The 22,733-nt window shown below is 45.9% G+C and overlaps 1 protein-coding gene across 1 annotated transcript in view; it reads left to right on the top strand.

The window, feature by feature from the left end:
• Positions 1-6,112, top strand: part of LOC309544336 (olfactory receptor 6B1-like) — a gene marked incomplete at both ends in the record, with an annotated part of 61,601 nt that extends 55,489 nt beyond the window's left edge. Inside the window, one exon of the mRNA XM_082243241.1 lies at positions 6,052-6,112. Coding sequence (XP_082099367.1) covers positions 6,052-6,112 — 61 coding nt within the window. The remainder of the gene's footprint in view (positions 1-6,051) is intronic.
• Between the last annotated feature and the right edge of the window lie 16,621 nt (positions 6,113-22,733).

Genomic DNA, 22,733 nt, shown 5'->3' with positions numbered 1-22,733 from the left:
TCAGTTTTTCTGCTGTGCCACTTCATGGGCAGATTAAGAGAATGCCACAGGCATGGTATTTAAATAAATGTTGCATTCTTAATGGCTCAATTTAAGCAATAATAAAAATACTGCACCCCAGAAAACATAATTTAAAAAAATCTGCTTTGGTACATGTTGCCCAGGGCAGTGACCAACCCTCCATGCCATTTTGTTCTTTTCCAATACTTTTCCTATTATCCAGGAAAATGTCTATTACTGCTTTTAACAGTAAGCCAAGATTGACTTCAGTGGGGTTTGAATTTGGCTACTGAACTTCTCCAAACCCACTTCAAAACCGAACGCAGGTACATTTGGCTCATTGTTAATTGCCAATATTTTACATTTTCCTGATTTAACACTGTACTTTAAGTGCTTCTGACTACTGTACCTTGTACACTGTAGTGTACCATTCATACAGTAGACTATATCTGAGCAAAGCAATGTGTAAGCCATGCTGTAAGCTACACACTCCTGACTGCTGTACACTGTATGCTGTGCTGTATGTTACAATGACTAGACCATGGAACTCTGTAAGTTGAACTGTACTTTTACACAATAGATTACAAATTATGTTTTCTGGATACCTGCACTAATTATGTTCTTATCATTTCTATTGTGCTGTATTCATGTGTGATCTGTTTTATTGATTAATTGCATTTTGACTTTGTTCTAAGTCTTAGGATGCCTACAGATGCAGGAGGTTGTCAGATGTGCAGAATAATCAGAATGTCCTTAAGCACCTGTAAAGCTCAGGTACTCCAGGAATAGGAACATTCTGCAACAAATAAAATATGTATTATATAAATCAGTGTTTTTCAACTCCGGTCCTCAGGGCACACTAACAGGCCAGGTTTTAAGTATTACCTTGGGGAGATGCAGACTAGAATACTGCAATCACTGAGCAGCAAATTATATCACCTGTGATGTATTTCAGTTTTCTTGCAAACCTGGCCTGTTAGTGTGCCCTGAGGACCAAAGTTGAGAAACACTGATATAAATTATATATTACCAATAATCAGTCTTCTCTTCAACAGCTTCTGCACATACATAAGGGTCGTAAACATGCATCATAGGCAGATTCAATAGAACCCATCCAATATTTGACCTGCGTGTATGGCAGCTGGTCCGACAGAAGCTGCCCGTTCAGCATGACTGAAAAAGGTCTACCAATTGGCTTCTAATTAGCGTTCTCTGGCAATTGCTGAGAGCGCTGACCAGTGTGTTCTGGCGGGGCTGAGGGGGTCCCCCTGCTAGAACACAATAGCTCAGTGGGGGAGATTGCTGTACTAACATTCCAGAGTTAGTACAGTGGCTCCTACTGAGCACTTAATTTTTTTTTCATTCAGCCCACTAGGTGAGTGTGTACTAGGCTGTTATCTATTGATAAAGACTGTTATCTACTGATGAAAATTAAGTGCATAGATACACCAATTACAAGAGTGCTTGCAGCAAAGCAACCTAAACTTATTTGTGGCATTTCAAATACTTTAGGTACACCTGACATGCAACATATGTGCTATTATGACATTAATATTAAAACGCAGATGCCTGATAATACAGATATTTTAATGAGCACCCAAGTGGCCAGAACCCAGGTCTTACTGGTCACATGGAGATTAGGATTTTGGAGTCAGTGAAGCAAAAAAAGACTAAAGCAGGAATTGTCAAGGAGTGCCAGGATTGCCAGTTAGAACACCCAATCTCACCAAAGCAATGTAAGGAATCTGCAGGCAACTAGAAGTGTCTGTAGTTTGTTTTTATAGGAAGCTTGGGAGGAATGTAAAGTGACAGGTCAACTTTAGCAACCTGTGGGTTTTGTTTTTATGGTGTGGTTTGCCACTCTCCAGATTGTAGGTCTACAGCTGTTTGATGCTTTTCTTTAACCCTGAAACAGTCAATATGGAACTCCTGAATTGATCAACTTCCTTAGGGTCCTCCTGATTATTTCTTTGGTAGTAGGCAAGAATATAAGGTTTCTGCTATGGCCACTCTTTGTATGATCTGTGAACAGCTATATACAAGAAATAAGTTTTTCCATCTTGCATTTCTTTTTTTTACCTTCTGGGATCAAATAGACAGGATGGCAGTAAACCACAAAGGGATCACCACCTTCAAAATCTAATAGTCCATTACACTATGGGTTCAAATAAAAATTAGCTTTTTGTGGTTATACTGTATGTACTGTATATGATGATTTTGTTCCTCTAAAAGTATGTAGGAATGCCCTCAAATCACCAGCTGATGTAATCTGTTATAGAAAGTAGCTTGCTTTAATAAAGACTTGTTTTTTATTTAATTATGTATGTAGATCTTGGCCCTTTGATGCAAGACTATATGGAGTCCTTTATGCTTAATTAAAGGTTTTATGTTTTGCATTTCACCTGTTGTAAAATGCTTGAACAGATATGTTAAGAATTCCTGTCTAGGAGAGAAAGTGGAATAACTGAAAAAATGAAATGTAAAATAAATTACACAGAGTCAGAGCAGAGAAAAACTGAAGTGGAATGGTTAAAGAAGAAGACTATGTAATTCTTGAGAGAGGTAGAGCAGTGTGATAGAGTGTGTCTGGTCCCTGCTAGTAATAAACATGTGAGACTTTGAGTATATTGAGAAAAGATTTCTCAGATCCAGATATACACTGTTGAGCGTGTTGTAATCTGTAGCAATGTAAAAGCTTTCTATGGAGTAAATTGTGAGCAGGGCAAGAATGAGGGGAGTCTGGAGGGGCAGCTGCCATGGGCTTGGTGTTTTCATGAGGTTGGAGCGCTGCATGTTGAGCGGCACTTGAGGCTCAAAAAAGGGGAACAGTGAGTGCCAGGAAGCTGTCTTTTGCTTACAAGGGTAGAATGGGCCAGTGCTTCTCTGTGATTTTGAGGGCTGGTCCCCTGCTGCCTCCCAGCATCCCAGACTCAGTCCTACTATAATATTCCTGTGCAGTAGTGGTTTCCTTAGTGTCTGTGGGGCTGGCTGCTTCTTCACCCAACATCCCCACCTGTCAGACCTCATACGCTTTGGCAAAAAAAGGATAGGCATTCCTTATCTAGGGAGGTACTGGGAGACCTCCCTAAAGTTAAATTATTTCCTGATCTCCATGGTGCTCCTATTCATTCAGAGTCTGCATTCAGTGCTCTAAGGTGGAGGAAATGGACAAAAAAATCTAAAGTGGCAGTGGGGAGTTGCAATTTTCACTGGCAAATTGGCAAATTTCTTTATAAGTTCAGTTGCCAGTGAATCTGATAAAAAAAAAAATACCTACTTGATCTAAACCGATGCTGGGTCTCTTTAAATGTGTAGTGAAGTTACCTATATACAGTAGGCTGGGTCATACCACAATGTGCATCTTAATGCACATGTTTTTGTGTGTTGAGGTGCATTGCACTAGGCAGCCTACTCATTTTGAACTGGCTCTCAATGCAAAAAACAAAGGTCCTGCACTTTTTTTTTTTTTAAATGTGGTGTACAACAATGCACTGAGCATTCATGTGTTGGGGTGCACAAATAAGTAATAAACTGCACCAAAGCTCACATATGCACTATACGCTGTGTGCATTTTCTATTATATGCCAATGCATCCTGTGTGCTGCACTGTACATTCCCTATTCCACATCACTTTATCCTGTACGTTACAGTGTATTTTCCCTATTCTTCACTATCCCATTTTATGCTTTTTTGCTGTAAATTCTCTATCTGCAACATCTCATTCTGTTCACTGTACTGTACAATTCCTGTTCCATACCACCTCATCCTGTATTTTGCACTTTATATTCTCTGTTTTGCACCAAACTCTTTTGTGCGCTGTGCTTTACATTCTATATTCTGCACCATGCCATTTTGTGTGTTGGACTGCACATTCCTTATTCTACAATGCCTTATTCTGTATGCTTTGCCGTACATCTCCTATGGTACTTTGACTCACTCTGCATTCTCATGGTGCCATAGGCAGAACCCCAATAAATTTATACATTTGTAAAATTAATAAATAAATCATTTACACTAATGACTCACAGGCTTGCATTGGTATAATTGGCCAAGGCCATTTATTACTTCAAAATTAACACACTACATATATATAAATATATAACCTAGTTCAGCCATAGAGCTCAAACTAACCAATATTAACACATACTGTTATTTATATAGAATATGTAACTCAGCCATAAAGCCCGAGTTACCAAAAATATTTAACTTTAAAACAAACATTTGTAAAAGCAAATAATGATACAAAATTTTGGCAAAAAAAAAACAGGGCGGGAGGGAGGGACGAATTTCTTGCTCTGCTCCCGCTGACTGAATCCTTCTAACGGAATTTGCCAATTTTTATAGGGGACCACTCTGTTTCAAGGTGGCAGAATATGATCTTTTAAACCAATTACAGGTAAGTGCATCTCTAACTGTCCAATTAGTTTATTTCTCCTAACTGACCAATCAACAGGTAATGCTTAACCGACCAATCAGGAAGGACAGTATTGTTGTCCTGCCATGGCCCCATATATGCAGAACGAGTACTTTGACTCACTCTGCATTCTCATGGTGCCATAGGCAGAACCCCAATAAATTTATACATTTGTAAAACTAATAAATAAATAATTTACACTAATGACTCACAGGTTTCCATTGGTATAATTGGCCGAGGCCATTTATTACTTCAAAATTAACACACTACATATATATAAATATATAACCTAGTTCAGCCATAGAGCTCGAACTAACCAATATTAACACATACTGTTATATATATATATATATATATATATATATATATATATATACAATATGTAACTCAGCCATAAAGCCCGAGTTACCCAAAATATTTAACTTTAAAACAAACATTCCCACAAGCCTTGCTCAGACATTTATGAGCAAGGCACCACCACCGAACCAGCGGCCTTCTCAATGCAAGTCTGTAGATCCAAGTTAAAGATGTCATTAGCAACATCTGAAAGATGAATCCCATCTGTCCTATTAAAACCAAGTAAGCCACCCTCTAAATCTATATGGTGAATGAAAATCCACCAATATAAGGCATGAATTTCGCAACAGCTCTATTCAGCCTTTTTCTATTTTTTTCCAAAAATGTATATTCTTCTGAAAACCAACCCAATTGGGGGATGAGTTCAGAAAAAACAAACACACAATCTGTAAACATAGATCTAAAAAACAATAAGTCAGTTTTAACACTTAAAACAATATCAATAAATGAAGGATAACAACATCTGGAGGAGGCCAGCAAAGACTAAGCTCCTGAAAGGTAGAACTCAATTCACTCCAGCGCATACCTTTCTTGCCATACCAAAATGTTTGAATAATGGACTGTGAAATTCCTAAATTTGCGCCATAGTTCCTCAATTCCGCTCTTCTGTGGGCCCAAAAAATGTAGGAATGCCCAATTATCCAAATAGTCCTAGACGGACCTGAAATCAAATGCAAAATTTTGGTCTAATGTAAGATTTGAAAGCATCAGAATGCTATCTTCCTATAGCTTTAATGGAGGAGTTAGAAAAACCATAACCAGCAGCAGTAGTAGCAGCACCTATTCTGAAAGAATGAGAGGAAATAGGTAGATGGCTGAAATTCAAATAAGACATGCACTTTTTCAAAACAGCGCCAAACTGAAAAATAGTCAGTGGCGAGCCATCAATATGAACAAAAAATTGAAGAAGCGGTAAAGGCCGAAGACCCATATATCTCTCAGCCAAAGCAATAGGGCAAATATTCAGATCATGAAAACGAACCAAGGAAATTCACTGTCCATGCCCCAATTGGTCAGTTTTACAGCGCCTTAAGAAAATGCGTAATCTATCACGCACAATGGAAACATCAGCATATCCCAATCCATTAGCCGCACTGAACTTAGAGCCCAGAAGTTCAGAAATGCAAAATGCTCCAAAATAACAAAAAGAAAAAGTGCTACTGAACAACAGGGCCTCATAATCAGAAAAGCACACAGCAGCAGTAGCTGCACAAATATCCCTAAGAAGAGACAAATATATTGCAAATCTCTTATAAACATTCACATGTGCCTTTCTATAGCCCTTCAAAGCCGTCTTGGCTGAAAAGTAATGAAGACAGGAAGGACCACTATGAAGCTTAACAAAAAAAGAAATTCCAGCCAGGAGCTTCATAATATGGGAATAAGAATAACCAAGGTCCAGTAACACCTTCAAAAAAAAGCTAAAATATGAGATTCTGAAAAATAAACAAGAGGAAAAGCCCTGTCTTGTGTTAAAGAAACCCATAAAGACCAAGCCGAGCAGCAAGAATTCCATGTGGAGGGTGCCACCAAATTCCTAATCGCAGAATCGACATTAGTTAGACTAAATCCCACAGATTTTTTGGTTGAAAATGTAATCTTTATTTGCATAAAAGATATACAAAAAACAATACTTTTGTCGGGGTACATTCTCCCCTGTACTGCGACGCAGCGCATAAATACACTACATTACAATACATTTCCGGTCATACTAATAAATACATTCAATCACATACATTCATTCTGCGGTATGATGCCTGATGTGTTGTGCGGAGTAGGGATGACCCGAGCCATCACATCATGCATGACGCCGCAATACCCCAGAAGCATGAAACTGAAAAATACGTTATCTATACGTTGCATTCCTTAAACGATATCAAATAATAAACATTTCAAAAAAGCAACAGGTGTGATGGGGGGTGGGAGAGTGGGGGTAGGGGGAGGGGGAATGAAATCACAGGCCCGAAGCTTTATTGAATGGACAAAGACACACAAGGGAGAGTGGGGGAAGGGGAAATCTTCAGACCTCCTCTTCCTCCATGAGATCCATCAGGTTATAGTCTCTGAGCAGACTGTGAACCAGTCTGCGACAGTCCTCGATGGACATCCTCTCCCGCTGGTGGATAAGGCGCTTTCTGGCGCACCATAAAGCGTCCTTAAAGCAGCACAACACCCGCCAGGCGTTGTCAATGTCCTCCTGGGAAAATGTTCCATGAAAAAGTCCATTCAGCACAGCAAAATGTGTGATGGCAGTCTGTGGAACAAAGTCTCTAAGTTCAGGTTCAAAGGCCCTCAACAGGTTCTGTGCAAATGAGCACTCCCAGAAAACGTGGAAAGACGTTTCCTCATGGATGATACAAAAGGGGCAGTGCCTGTATCTGCACAAGTTTCTGGCATGCATAAATGTCCTGAGTGGCAAACCCCCCTGGACAGCCATCCACGCCAGATCTTTATGCCTGTTGGTGAGTCTCTTTGAAGAAACATTCCTCCAGACCACTTTGCAAGTGGCTGAAGGGGGGCCTGGAACACAGCCTCCGGAGAAAGGGTGGGGAGGCCGGAGGCCGAGAGATACGATCGAATCTCCCGGATCCCAACGTCCCGTGAGGCCGGCGAGGGGTCAGATGACAGACTGTACAGGGAGGAATAGTACAGACGGAAAGCCTCCGCTATGTCCGTCGTCGAATGGACCTTACGGCCCGCTGCCGTGGAGATCTCCGGGATAAACGTCCTGGATCTCTGCTGTCGCAGAGCCCTGGCCAGCAACTTCCCACATTTGTCTCCGTGCTCGTAAAAAGCTCGGCGACACTTAGCTAGGGCGGCCTTGGATTGGAAGAGGACCAGATCTCGGAGCTGATCACGAAGAACAATGAGCTCCTGAAGAGCAGCAACTGCCTAGGACCGTTTGTGGACCCTCTCCAGGTTTCCAATTTTCGCCAGGAGGTCAGACATTTGAGCACTCCTTTCCTTCTTCCTCCGGGATCCGAGCTTAATCAAGACCCCGCGCATATAACTTTTATGGGCCTCCCAGACCATCACAGAAGCACAAGAGAGAGTTCAATCTCAAAGGACAATAGGGCCCGGTCCACCACCCCCGCAGGCAGGGGACAATGGACAGGTATCCAGGGATCACCCTATGTGGGGAACGAGGAGAGCCACTAACCGGGAGAAGCAGGTGACCGCTCCCACGCCCCCCAGACCAGCCAACTATTATCCTAACAGTATATTATAGCATAGTTACCAGCAATAAAATATTAACAAACCAAACATAAAAATCAGCAACACAGTGTAGTAGCCAGAGTCCCCCAACTAAAGAGGAGTTCCCTCCCCCGCCCGCCATGTGCCAAATTAGCAATTCCCAGGGCACTCCAGTTAATAATCGCCAGAGTCAGCGCCCGCTCCCCTGCCCGGGCTCCTCCCGCCGGATCAGTAGCAGCAGACAGGAGGAGGAGGCGTCTCACCATCCCTCACCCATATCACCAGACCCGGGGGGGGATACACTGGAAAAAGAAGGGGGGGGGAAAAGGGGGGGGAAATGAGGGGAACGGGGAGGGGGAGGGGGGAGGGGGAAAGGAGGGGGGAGGGAGGAGAGAGGAAATAGGGGGAGAGGGGGAAAGGAGGAGGAGGGAGGGGGAATGGGAGGGGGGGCAGTGGGCAAAAGGAGGTGGGGAAGAGAGGGGAGGGGGGAAAAGAGGGAGAGAGAGGGAGGCAGGGGGGAAATGGAGAAAAAGGGAGGGGAAAGGCGAGGGAGGGGGGGAAGGGAAGGTGAAAGAGGGAAAAAAGGGGAGGAGAGAGAGGAAAAGGGGGGGGAGAGAAGGGGGAGGGGGGAAATGAGGGGGGAGGGAGGGGGGGAGGGGGAGGCGGCATGAGGAGGGGGTACAGAAGGCAAGTAGGTGGTGCCATGCCGGAACTGACGGGAAACCCAAGGCCCCACAGCCCCCCAGCCCGGCACAACGCACCACCAAGTACTGACAGGAAAGCAGCACCCCGACCGCGCCAGCGCCTGATATAGGCAAAGCCCGGCCAGAGCGCCGCCGGGAAGCAAACCAGGGTATTAACCGACTAGTATATCCCGAGCCCGCTTCAGACCTGTACAGACCCCAGCAGTAATCTCAGCATAAACAATGCATTGACACAGGACATAGAGATAAGCATATAAGCATCAAGCCGTCCGGCAGGGGGTAACAGCCACCACTTTCACACTCTCTCCAGCAGGGCACCCCCGGAGCCAAAAGTAAAGGGATCGAACACTGCACCATACAAGGGAAGGCGGGGGCCGTAGTTCCAGTCCTTAGAAAGGGGGGCAGCCAGGACAGCGGGACAAGGCATCCGTCTTGCAAGGACAGGGGAGTGGAGCACGGGATAAGTCAACAGGAACTAACAGGGGGGCAGTCAGAGCCAATGTAGACAGCGGGCAGGGCCGGGCAGAAGTCACAGGGTGGCTCGGGCGGGAGAGCCGGAGGGGAGATCGTGTGGAGTAAGGGAGGGGGCCAGGAGGCTACTCACTGTTCCAGGGAAGTCCAAGTTCAGTCCTCAGGCGCAGCCGCGGAGGAGCCGGCGGAACTCGGCCCGGGGGCATGCCGCTGATGGCGCCGGCCGGCGTGACCCGACCGCGACGGCCCCCCGCCAGGGGATCGAGCATCACGTTCCGGGAGCCTCGCCAGCCAGTCCGGGATCGTCATCGGAGTCAGATCCGCAAACCGGAACAGGGCCTGAAGATCGGAGTGTCTACGGAGGACAAAGGTCGATCCATTTCTGCGGACCACCAGCTGAAGAGGGAAGCCCCAGCGATAGGTAGCGTCTTGACCACGGAGCCGTTCCAGAAGGGGCTTTAGCATCGCCCGGCGCATCAGGGTCCCTGGCGAGACATCCGGGAATATGTGGATTGTAGCCCCATCGAAGTCCAAAGGGCCCCCCGACCATGCGGCTCTCATCACCTGCTCCTTGACCGCGTAACGGTGGAGGCGGCAGATCACGTCCCTGGGCCTCTCGGCATCCTGCGGCTTGGGGCCCAGAGCCCGATGGATCCTATCGAACTCCAGCACCACCGGGGGTTCCGGCGGGAGAATCCGGGTAAGTATGGCCCGGACCGTCTCTGGCAGGTCCTCGTGGCCTGTGGCTTCGGGAAGGCCGCGGAGCCGCAGATTATTCCTACGGCTCCGATTCTCGATGTCCTCCATGGCAAGTTGTTGTTCCGCCAGGATGTCCGCATGAGCCGCCTGGGTCCTCTCCAACTGGGTCACCCGGGTTTGCAGGTCACAAATAGCGGACTCCCCAGAGGCCACCCGCTCCTGCACCCGGGCCACCTCCCCCGACAGGGCCTGGAAGTCCCTCCGGTGCTGCTCCGTGACCTGAGCCACCAGGGCCTCCATGTCCATTTTGGTGGGGAGGGATCGCAGCAAGGCCCAAATGTCTCTGTCCTCCCCCGAGTCCCCGGTAAGAGATGACTGGGACGCCATAGGAGGTGCCGGAGATGCCACAGAAAGCGAAGGCGCTGGGGTGGAGGGTGTTTGAGGCGATGATGAGGCAGCGGCCGGAGCGGAGTCCCCACGTGGGCTCAGTGCAGGCGCCCGTGTTCCCGGGGCCGGAGATCCTTGGAAAAACGGGCGGATCGGAGCCGAGGAAGTCGCCCGGGGGGCAGGTTTGGCAGATTTAGTCCTCCTCCGCTTGTAAGAGCTCATGACAGCCGGTAAATGCTAGGTTAAGGCCGATCAGGGAGGCTAGGAAGCGGGAGCACCATGAGGAAACGTCTTCAGGCCGCCATGACCTAGCCACGCCCCCCGCTCAGACATTTATGAGCAAGGCACCACCACCAAGCCAGCGGCCTTCTCAATGCAAGTCTGCAGATCCAAGTTAAAGATGTCATTAGCAACATCTGAAAGATGAATCCCATCTGTTCTATAAAAACCAAGTAAGCCACCCTCTAAATCTATATGGCGAAATGAAAATCCACCAATATAAGGCACACAACTCAAATGCCACTACAACAGGGAATAATTCCAACAGAACAATACAACTAGTAAAACCTTTAGCTACCCAAAGAGGATGCCATGAATCAGCAGACCAATGACCATCCAAAAAAGCTCCGTACCCATGTGCGCCAGAGGCATTAGTGTATAAAGACAAGGACTCAGAGCAAAATTGATCTTGCCACATGGAAGAGCCATTAAAAAATTCTAAAAATTTAAACCAGACGGAGGCGCATGCGTGGCAGCTCCCTGTATGGCCGCTTGATCAGGGAGCTCCGTCCCACTGTGTGCTGACAGACAGCCCCGCAGCGCTCGCCGGCACATACCTGCCTCCTCCGGGCACCGATCGGCTCCGGAACACCCGCGGCACCTCCAGGGACCCCCGATGTCTGGTTCCCAGGTCCGTAGGGACCTCTCCCGGCAATTATTTTCGGAGGCCTCCCGCCCTGCCAGCCCCAATATGGCGTCCGCTTCTCCTCACAGTGCGGGACCGGAGGATCAGGGGGACATAGCGGATGCTCCAACACCCACCACGCCACACAGGTTAGTGGATGACTGCCCGACCACCCCCCTGGACTTGCCCCAGATCCTGTCCCCTGCCTCCACAGTCTCCCTCCTGGAGAGGACCCTTGGGGAACTAACTCAGTCCCCGGCTGCGGCCTACCCTGCTATTCAGCTCCTGTCACAGGGCCCCCTGCCTCTCCCTCCTCCTCAGCAGCAGGATTTTTCCTATATTATGGCAACCTTTTCTCAGATGCTCACACAGGGCCTGGCACAGAATGCTTCCCAAATAACTTCTGCCATCCACAAGGATCTCCAGAACCTGGGATCCAGACTGGAGGCTATTGAACTGAAATCGGACCAGACTGTCCTTAAAGTCAACCAAAACTCAGCCAGGATGCAGGATTTACATGATCAACTTGACACTGCTTTATCAAAAATTGATGAGCTTGAGAATCGCTCCAGGAGATATAATTTTAGGATCAGGGGATTACCTGAAAGTGTTAAAGATATTGATGATGCTGTTACCGCCTTCATCCGAGACTTGATTCCTGACATACCGCCTCACCGCCTGGAACTGGATAGAGCTCATAGAGCCCTGAGAGCCCCTCTCCCTGACGGTTCCCCAAGAGACGTTATCGTTAAGCCACACTTTTACAAAGTAAAAGAGGCGGTCATGAGGATTGCACGCCGCTCCGATCATCTGTCTATCCAAGGCCACGCTATCCAAATATTCGCGGATTTATCGCCTACTACTATTCAGAAAAGGCGATCCCTCAAACCACTCCTTCAAGTTTTGCAACAGAAGGCAATCAAGTATTGGTGGTCCTTTCCCTTCCGTCTTACTTTTCTGCACCAACAACGTACCTACAGCTTCTCGGCTCTTCCGGATGGCGAACAGCTCCTCCTAAAGCTCGGCCTCATCACTCAAGACCCCAACTCCTCCGCTCCTAACAGAAGCTCCAGCTCCTCCAAACGCCCTTCTCCTCAGAGCCCCCTGGTTCCAGCCTGGCAGAAGCAGCAGTTCAAGAGGGCCAAGGATGCTAAACCTCCCTAGATATTCTCCACATCCGGGTTGTCTCTCCACTTTTTGCCTTGCAGGACTCGCTCCTGTTTTCTTGCCTATGAGGGGCTAGGCCCCACGGTTACATTTCTACATGGACTCTCCTTACATATAACTCCCCCCCTTTTTTTTTTTTTTGGTCGGTATTGTTTTTGTTTTGTTGCTACAGGGTGTTGGACATCTTCTAATACTGTTTTTTTCTATAAATTGTACTGTTCTGCTTACACCGTAGGGGGTCACGCCCCCATTGTCAGTAATGGCTATTGAACCTTTCAGGTGGTAAACTTTGGCTGTTGAAACTTTCCTGAAACGTGTATTTTTATCTCTTGCCTTTCTCCTCTTCCTTGGGGTGTCTGGCCACAGCGGGATTCCTGCTGCGCCTCGCTCCGTCTCTTCCTGGGACTTTTTTCCCCACGTAGAGTGGAGCTGATGCCTTCGCTCCTCGAAGTCATCTACGGGTTTCAGGGGTTGGTGGGATCTGGCCTACCTCTCCTGAATTGGGTGGGGATTTTTTCTCTCAATGAATGTTGGCTAATGTTACAGTTTGTGTTCTTGTTTTCTCTTTTCATTTTGTTTCTTCTTCTCTCTCCCCTTTCCTTCCCTTCTCCCCCCCACTCAGGTCACCGGGGGTCTCTCTAATTTTTCCCTACAGGGATTACGTCTTCCAGGACCGTCGCCATGTTTGAGCTTCGCTGCCCGTCATGAACGGCTCTGAACTGGTTGCTTTGCTCCACCCTCAGCTCCTCTTGTACTACTGAATCGATGATGACACCGAATACCGCCTCCCGTCCTTGGAAGATTGCTTCTCACAATGTCCAAGGGATTAATTCCCCGTCGAAGAGACGTAAGCTTTTCAATCTGTACCACTCTCACCACATTGACATTGCATTCACTCAGGAGACTCACTTCCCGGCATCTTACAGACCTTTGTTTGTTCACCCTAAATACCCTCAATTTTATTTGGCCAATGCTACAGATAAAACCAGAGGTGTTGCGATATTTTTTGGGCGCCATGTTCACTTTGAACTTACCCGGAAAATAGAGGATCAGGAGGGGAGATATTTGTTGCTCATAGGCTTGCTGGGGGGATTAAAATACTCTCTCCTATCTTATTACGCCCCGTATAAACGTCAAGATCTGTTTTTTCGCCACTTGGCCACCAACATCATTCCCCAGGCAGAAGGCACATTAATCATGGGGGGGGACTCTAATGTAGCCTTGGACCAAAGTCTAGACAAATCCCGCCCGGGTAACCCCTCTCTTTGCCGCCCTCCCTGGCTGAGTACCAGGATAGCTAAACTACTCTTCTCGGATGGGTTGGTGGACATTTGGCGGGAACATAATCCCCACGCCAGAGACTACACTCATTTCTCGGTCCCACACAACCTCCTATCAAGGATAGATCATATTTTTGTTTCCACGCGGGCGGTCCCATACACGCTTACTTCCTTCATTAAGGACTCACCTATCTCTGACCATGCCATGGTTGTCTTATTGCTGAACCGCTCTCCCGTATTCAATGGTATGTTTCGGTGGCGTCTTAATGAGGCGCTCTTAAGCGATCCAACTCACTGCACAATTATATCTAAAGCACTTGAGGAGTACTTCTCTTCCAATGTCACCCCGGAAGTCTCCCCCGAGACTATCTGAGCTGCTCACAAGGCGGTTATCCGGGGGAAGCTGATTCAACTTTCCACCAACCTTAAGCGTCAGAGGCGAGCGGATCTCCTTAAACTGGAATCTGACTTTCTCGCGCTTAGTAAGGACCACAAACGGAACTCTACCCCGACTTCAAAAGCTCGCCTGGAGGATTCCAGACTTCAATTGAATCTTGCATTGACGACTGAGGCAGAGAAACAACTCCGTTGGTCGGGAGCAAAATTTTATGCTTCCACCGACAAAATTGGCCCCAGACTCGCGGTTAAATTGACCCCCAGACAGCGTTCGCACACAATTCCCAAAATTAGAACGTCTCAGGGCACACTCTCCCAAAATCCCCAGCAGGCTTTGCAATCCTTTCATTCCTTTTATTCCAAACTATATGATTTTCAATCCCGATCCCCCTCCCGGGAAACGCGGTCCTTCCTAGATGGGCTTTCACTCCCATGTCTCAGTCGAGAGCATAGGGATATTTTGGAGGACCCTATTTCCGATTCAGAAGTCTTGTTCGTAATTAAGCACTTGAAGGCGGGGTCCACCCCTGGGCCCGATGGATTCTCCTCGCTCTATTATAAAACTTTCGGACTTAACTTAGCGCCTCACCTCTGTAGATTCTACAACGAGCTGCAAAAGGGGGAGCCTATTGAGAGGGTCTTGAATTCAGCATACATTTCGGTCATCCCCAAACCGGGCAAGGACCACAGTGATGTTAGCAACTACAGACCTATCTCTCTCATTAACATGGACCTTAAAATATTGACGAAGGTCCTCGCTAACAGGCTATCCAGCTTCATCAATACATATGTCCACAAAGACCAATCGGGTTTTATTCCAGGGAGACAGGGATCTGACCAAATTAGGAGAGCTGTAGACCTTATCTCTTTGACTAACTCCAGATGGGATGGCGGCCCTCACCTAGATACTTTACTCCTTTCTCTCGACTTACATAAAGCGTTTGACTCCCTCTCTTGGCCTTATCTCTTTGAGACCCTCCAGAGGTGGGGTTTTGGCACCAAATTCCTCAATATCTTGCGAGCCCTCTACTCTCTACCCTCTGCCCAGGTCCGGTTGCTGGGACACTACTCTGCTTCTATCCCCATTAGGAGGGGCACGCGACAGGGTTGCCCCCTTTCACCCCTTATATTTGCGATTGCGATAGAATCCTTGGCGATTGCGATCCGCAACCACCCGGACATTCATGGCGTTTGCTGTGGTCCGACGGAGCACAAATGCGCTCTTTTTGCAGATGATGTCCTACTCTTCCTGACGTCCCCTGTGGTTTCGCTCCCTTCCGTCCTGCGCTTGCTCCAGGCATTCTCTCTTGCCTCTGGCCTCACCGTTAATTTCTCCAAATCCAGGGCTCTCAAGATCACGGTTCCCATACCTACTCTCGAGGCCCTAAAACCTTCCTTTCCATTTCTCTGGTGTCATTCCTCGCTCCCCTACTTGGGAGTGCACCTTACCCGGTCCATCGCCACTTTGTACCAGACTAATTATCCCCCTTTGTTCAGAAAGTTGAAGGCTGACATGTCATGCTGGGATTTCCACAACCTCTCCTGGCTGGGCAGGATAAACTCGGTCAAAATGACCCTGCTACCGAGGCTGCTGTATTTCTTTCGTTCCCTTCCCATCCCCCTTCGTAAAAGTCATCTGAACGCCTTACAATCCAGTGTAGTGAAATTTGTTTGGGGCAAGAAGGGTTACCGATGCTCACGCTCTGTACTGTTCCGACAAAGGACACAAGGCGGATTGGCCTTGCCCAATCTGTGGAAATATTATCAGGCAGCTCAGCTTGCCCAGTTTTCTGTGATCTATACCCGGTCCGAAACCCGACTGGATTCACATTGAGAGGCAGGCTATACCTACTTACACACTGGACTATGTCGCCTGGTGCCCACCTAGGCTACAACCTGCGATCTTAGCACCCACCCTATCGCACTCTATCAGCCTATGTAGACAGCTCTATCGACTCCCTAATCTGGTCTCACCCATGAGGCCGTTAACTCATTTATTCCATCATCCCCAATTCTTGCCCGGGCATGACGTCAAAGCTTTTCACTGGTGGACAAACAAAGGTCTGTACCGCATAGGACATTTCCTATCGCCCTCCGGCCCACTCTCCCTTTCCCATTGCATTAACAAACTTGAGATGCCGGCGTCCGAAAAGTTCCGTTTTTTTCAAATTTCCCATTTTCTGCATGCAATGTGGTCAGACAAACAGGTACCTCCAAGATTGATATCCTACGAGCGGTGGTGTTCTGAATCATCGGAGCTGAGGGGGGACATATCAACCATATACGCAGCCCTGATGGACCCCTTAGATAAGCCAGTTTATGCTCTCAAATGGGAAAGTGATTTACAGACAGCTTACTCGCTAGACGAATGGCACCGTATTTTTCATAGATCCTTCAAAGGCGTCATTAACATGACTCTCATTGAGGCAAACGTAAAAATTTTGACTCGGTGGTATTTGGTACCGACCCGTCTGGCACTTATGTTCCCTGGCACATCACCCTTGTGTTTCAGGGGTTGTGAACTCCAGGGGTCCTTCATTCATGTTTGGTGGACATGCCCTAGAATCCGTTCCTTTTGGAATAAATTTTTTCACCTGCTTCGACAAGTCACGAACCTACAGGTCCCCCAAACACCTCATGTCACCTTCCTCCATGACTTCCCATGGACGTATCCTAAAAGCTTGTCCACCCTACTGTTTTTTATGCTCCTGGGCGCGAAGTTCACTTTGGCAAAGTCCTGGAAACAACCTTCGGTCTCCCTTAACGCTGCTAAACGGAAGATCTCTTGGATCATGGCCCAGGAAAAAATGGTGGCAATCTTCCAGGACCGATTAGCTAAGTATGAAGCTGTTTGGGATCCATGGGCTCAATACCTGCATATAAGCTTGTAGACTTCCCTGACTTCCCTACCACACCTGCTGTACCCCCGGTGACTCTCCCTCCCTTCCTTCATCCTCATCCTGATTACTTGCCCCTTCGTCCTTCTGTCTCTCATACCCCTATCTTTCTACTCATTTCGTCTGATTTTTGTATTTTATTTTATTTTCTTTACTTATTGCTTTTAGGATTGGGGCTTCCCCCACTCCTCCTTGTGGAGCCTTTTCCCATTGCACCTGCCTCCGTACCTGCTCAGGGTTTCTTCTGCTGAGAACCCTGTTATGTATTGGTGAGAGGCCTGGTCCCCAAATGTGTCGCAACCCTCCTGGGTGCTTGGGGCCGGGGTTTCCCTCACCGATTTGCTGTATGTTCACCCCTTCTCCCCACAAGATTCCGCTTGGCTCCCGGGGGGATCTGGGGAAGTCTCTCCATTACTGGTTCCGGTTTATGAGCACACGTAATAGGCCTTTTCTTTAGTCGTCTTTCTTAGTTGGCCAGTAAATGCTCTTCTGTGTAGTTCATTGTTGTTATGCATTGTTCAGATCGATCTTTTGTCTCATTGTTGATTGCCACTGGTTGCATTTGACAGTTTGTATTGCTTTCATTTTATTCAATAAAATTTTTGAAAGTAAAAAATTTAAACTAGACTAGTAAATCCTCCTTAATATCAGAAGATAAAAAAATGAAACTGGAAGGAGACATAACCGCAATAGCCCGGTATAAAGGTTTTATGAAAGCCCTGCTTATGAGCATAACTCTAGTAGCAAAATTTAAACCTAATAAAGATTGCACAACTTTCAAGCAAACCCGATCTTTACTCAAAAGAGACCGTAAAAGCCACCTCATCTTAACAATTTTTTCAAAAGGTAACCTAAATTCCATGGCAACCGTGTCAATCTGTATGCCAAGGAATTCCAAACAAGTCGTCGGGCAAACAGCCAAAGGGACACCAAATGCTTGGCATACAATCTGAAATTCTGTTAACAGAAATAAACATTCCAAAGAATCAGGCCCACCAATAAACAAAAAGTCATCAAGGTAATGTAAAATACCGTTAGAACCAGTTTTAGGGGATACTACTCATTCTAAAAAGCTTGAAAACAACTCAAAATAAGAACATGAAACTGAACAGCCCATGGGCAGGCATTTATCAAAAAATAACTTATCCTCAAAAACACAACCTAATGAATTAAAAGCTGCCGGATTAATAGGTAGCAATCTAAAAGCTGACTTAATGTCAGCTTTAGCAATCAGGGCCGCAGTACCCACACCTCTGATCTTCTGCAAAGCATCCTCAAAAGTTGCAATAGGATACAGAACACAGAGAAGGGTCAATATAGTCATTCAACAACAAACCCTCTGGGTAGGAAAGGTGGTGAATCAAACGAAAATCACCCGGCTCTTTATGATGTCCAGGGGGGAAATCCTGAAATTCATAAAAGGAGGACTGGAAAAAGGGCCTGTAACCCTACCTTTATCAATCTCTTTCAAAATTTTAGATCTAAAGCCCCGTACACACGTACCGATGGTCGGCTTACAAATGTTCCTCTTTTCTCCCCGGGATGTCGGTGTCTGCTGAAAAGTGCAAAGACAGCACAAGGACAGCACAAGAATTTTGTCCGCCGACTGCAGAAGTGATGTCATGTAATGGTTAACTTTCCCTGTGTTTTCTATTTTCTGAGCATGCCCAGTCTTGCAAATCTGCGGTCTGTCGGCCGAATTGTGTACTGACAGGCGAACAATCGTCCGTTCTGGTGTCGGCATACAAATATTTTCATGTTTGCACGAAAGACTTTTGTCCGCGGATTGTGCGCAGACATCTGTCGGAGGCACCATACTAACACGCGTACAATCGGCAGATCCTTCGTCCACCGACGTTTGTATGCCGACGATCGGTACGTGTGTACGGGCCTTAACTATATCTGGAAATGCAGCAACAGAAGGCAGATTAGACCTAACAACACAACCAACACCAGAAAAAGTAGGTAAATCAAATCCAATATGAAAACCATGAAAAAGAGCCTCAGCTGCCTCCCTGTTTGGGTAAGCCTGTAACCAAGGAAGCATTTTTTCCAATTTCACCCGAGTTTCCGCTCTTGAGAAAAAGCTGTTCCTTAGAAGAATGACCTGTTAAAGAATTACCCTTCTTAAAACATTTGGCTGCGGGGTGAGTGCCAGCACAATGGGAACACTCGTGTTTGAATTTACAGGTAAGAGGCCACTTACACTGGCCATCATTAAACCCAAAACACACCCCTTTACGATGTTGCCCAAAAGTAGGAGGCTTCTGGAAGTTAAGAGGTCTTTGTGGCAACAATAAATTAAGCCAAATGCCAACATCTTTCACACCCCAAGTGAGAGATTTGTGTATAGACAGCTTTTGACGAAAAGATTCGTCATAGGCAAACCAACCCATACCAGGAAAATATATTATAGGCTTCCAACACTAGTGTTGGAAAAGACCACTACACAAGTCAGGATGTCGTTCACCTAAAATACCACCGCTTCGTCGTCCTGTATAAAAGAGATAAAAGTATCTGGAAGGGGCACCGGAGGTCTGGCACTAACAGTACCTTTAATAAATCTCCCCTTTTTCGCAGGGCCAGTCTTGGACAGAGCAGGAGCCAGTGCCGAATTATATCTTCCTGGACGCTTGGACACCCTTCGCAGACGACTGCCATCATGACCGAAACTTCTTGATGACTCGAAATGACGTTTCCGGAAATCGTCACTGGGGTCACGTACTGCCAGCGCTGTAACATGATGGCAGCGAAGAACGGAAGTTTCGTCCGAAGGAAGGTCAACCGGAACAGCATCAACAGCCGGCGACGAAGATGGCGGACGGGGCTGCAGTGGAACCAAATCCTCCAGTGGAATCAAGAGGCACTTCGCCATCCACGCTTCACCATCAGCACCGCCGGCTCTTTCCATCAGCTTCCGCAGCAGCAACCCCATGACAAATAAGAAGAACAACAAATTTCTTGCTCTGCTCCTGCTGACTGAATCCTTCTAACGGAATTTGCCTATTTTTATAGGGGACCGCTCTGTTTCAAGGTGGCAGAATATGATCTTTTAAACCAATTACAGGTAAGTGTATCAAGAACTGTCCAATTTGTTTATTTCTCCTAACTGACTAATCAACAGGTAATGCGTAACTGACCAATCAGGAAGGAAAGTATTGTTGTCCTGCCATGGTCTCATATATGCAGAGCGAGTACTTTGACTCACTCTGCATTCTCACCCCACAACACCTCATTAAAATCTGAACATTACAATATAATGTTGATTATTGCTCACAGTTACTATATGAGTTAATATGTTACTTGTAATGGTAATTAGGTTGTTGTACAATGGTTTTATTTTTTCTGTTGGTGGGCCCTCCTATGGGGCCCTGTGTTTTCTAGTTTTGCTCCTTGTGCTCTGTCTTTTGTATTGCCTCTGGCTATTCACAGTCAGCACAAGGAGACTGGCCAGGCAGAGAACACAACAGGAAGGTCTTACAACATCACTGCTCACTTCTGGGCTAAGTGAAACCCGATAGATGAATCCAGAGCTACACTGTGATGCTGAGACAAGAATGGTGGCAACTAGGAAGGGGAATTCAAGCAGCAGAAAATAATCAACTGTGCACATAAAAAGAGGGGGGGGGGAGCAGTTTGGCATCTTTGCCCTAGGCACTGGATAAACTGATACTGGCACTGAATGTCAATACTTTACTTCTTTCAGATCAGGTCACCTTTCTGTTTTTCAGGTGGACCTGATCAGAAGATTAATGCAGGTCTATGGGCAGGCAGATATAAATGGACTTGTGCCCATTTTCATCCACCTATCTCGGAGGCCATCTAAGTCCCTACACAGAAAAGGACTACCTTAAAGACCTAAATGGGATGGGCTAGAGGTAGATTGATGTAAATGGGCACAATCCGTTTACTTATTTGTGTACTTTTTTGAAATGTTGTTTTTTCCCTTTTTGGTGATGACCGTTAACCTTCCTAGCGGTATTCCCAAGTGTGGCTCGGGGTTAAATTTCAGTGCCAAAAGCGGTAACCCCGAGCCACACTCGGGGGGAACCGCTAGGAAGATTGCTGGATCCTGAAAGCGGGGTTACTTACCTTGTCACCGGGATCCAGCGATGTATCCCGGCGGTGTCTGGCGGCGGATCTTCCTCCCGATCCTCTGTGTGCTCCGACTTCCGTCTCCTGCGACGTGACGTTCGCAGGGGGGGTGGAACCGGTGGCAAATTCAAATGTAAAACACACCAAACACACTGATACAATGCAAAATTTAAAAAATCACATTAGTTTGCCCCCCAGTGCCCTTTCCTGCAGTTTTACTGTACTTTTTATGTGTATATATATATATATATGTATGTGTATATGTGTATATATATATATGTATACATACATACATACTTTAACTTATTTATAATTTTTTATTATATTATAATTTATGATTTTGTGTTTCACACTTTATCATACCCGAGATGTTATAAAGAAGAACGCACAGTAAAAAAAAATCATATGTAAATAGTTGGTTTGGGCTGCTCATTCTTAAGAATTACATGCAAAATAATGGTACCGCTTTCAGCACCTAAAATCTGAAAGAATCATACCGCCAGGGAGGTTAATAGAGAAAATAAATAGGAAGTTAAAGACTATATATAGACAATATGGGGGAGATTTACAAAAACTGAAGCACAATCTGGTGCAACCGTGCATGTTAGCCAATCAGCTTGTAACTTCAGCTTGTTTAATTAGGCTCTGATAATAAAACCTGGAACCTGATTTGTTTGGGCTGCTCATTCTTAAGAATTACATGCAAAATAATGGTACCGCTTTCAGCACCTAAAATCCGAAAGAATCATACCGCCAGGGAGGTTAATAGAGAAAATAAATAGGAAGTTAAAGACTATATATAGACAATATGGGGGAGATTTACAAAAACTGAAGCACAATCTGGTGCAACCGTGCATGTTAGCCAACCAGCTTGTAACTTCAGCTTGTTTAATTAGGCTCTGATAATAAAACCTGGAACCTGATTTGTTTCTAAGCAGAGCTGCACCAGATTTTGCACTCTCCAGTTTTAGTAAATCAACACTTATGTATACAAACTATATACTGTATATAGACAGGCTTCAAATCATGTGAGTGCTTTGACAGCTAGTTATGGTGGTCACATAATCACAAAATATGTCCCTGCCACACAGCATTAGGATGCAATTAAGGGCCTCTATTGGGATTCCCTTACTTAATTAACTATAATTTGATTTTTTCATATCTCTCTGTCTATTCCCCACAGTTTATTTTTTTTAAAATACATAGATCATGGGCAAAAGACCAAGAGACAAAAAATGATTATTTTTCTCCACCCTGGTTTGAATACTAGTAAGATTTACTAGTCAATTTCCAGCAAACACAAAGGCAGCATCACTTTGAAGACCATCAATCCTCCAACCTCTTTTTTAGTAAAGGGTTCTAGACAATTTGCAGCATACACAATCAAATGTACAAGACAATGGCAGCACCTCTACATTACACTCCTCCTGTGGAGCCACTATACAAAAAAGATGGCAGCAACACTTCTGCATGGCCTACTGTTTAGATATGAAAAAGTTTTTTTCACAGAAATTACAAAGAAATTCCAGTAAGCATTTAGAAAAGAATCAGGCAGTATAAATGGTCAGATTGCACTTGATGTAAAAAGGGTAAAGTATATAAATAATTCTCAATTAGCAGCAGATAATGACTGAAATAGAAACATTTGTAGGCCTTTTATAGTACAAAATATTAATATAATTTTTTTTTTTATTTAATATAAATGCTGGATGGTTGCAAACAGTGGCACCAGCAGAAGGTGAGTTTCCCAGAAGTTAAAGACATTTT

This window comes from Pelophylax lessonae, assembly GCF_965119305.1.
Source record: "Pelophylax lessonae genome assembly, chromosome: 1".
Classification (NCBI taxonomy): Eukaryota; Metazoa; Chordata; class Amphibia; order Anura; family Ranidae; genus Pelophylax; species Pelophylax lessonae.
The sequence above is the reverse complement of the archived record's forward strand: the minus strand, read 5'-3'. Positions and strand labels throughout refer to the sequence as shown.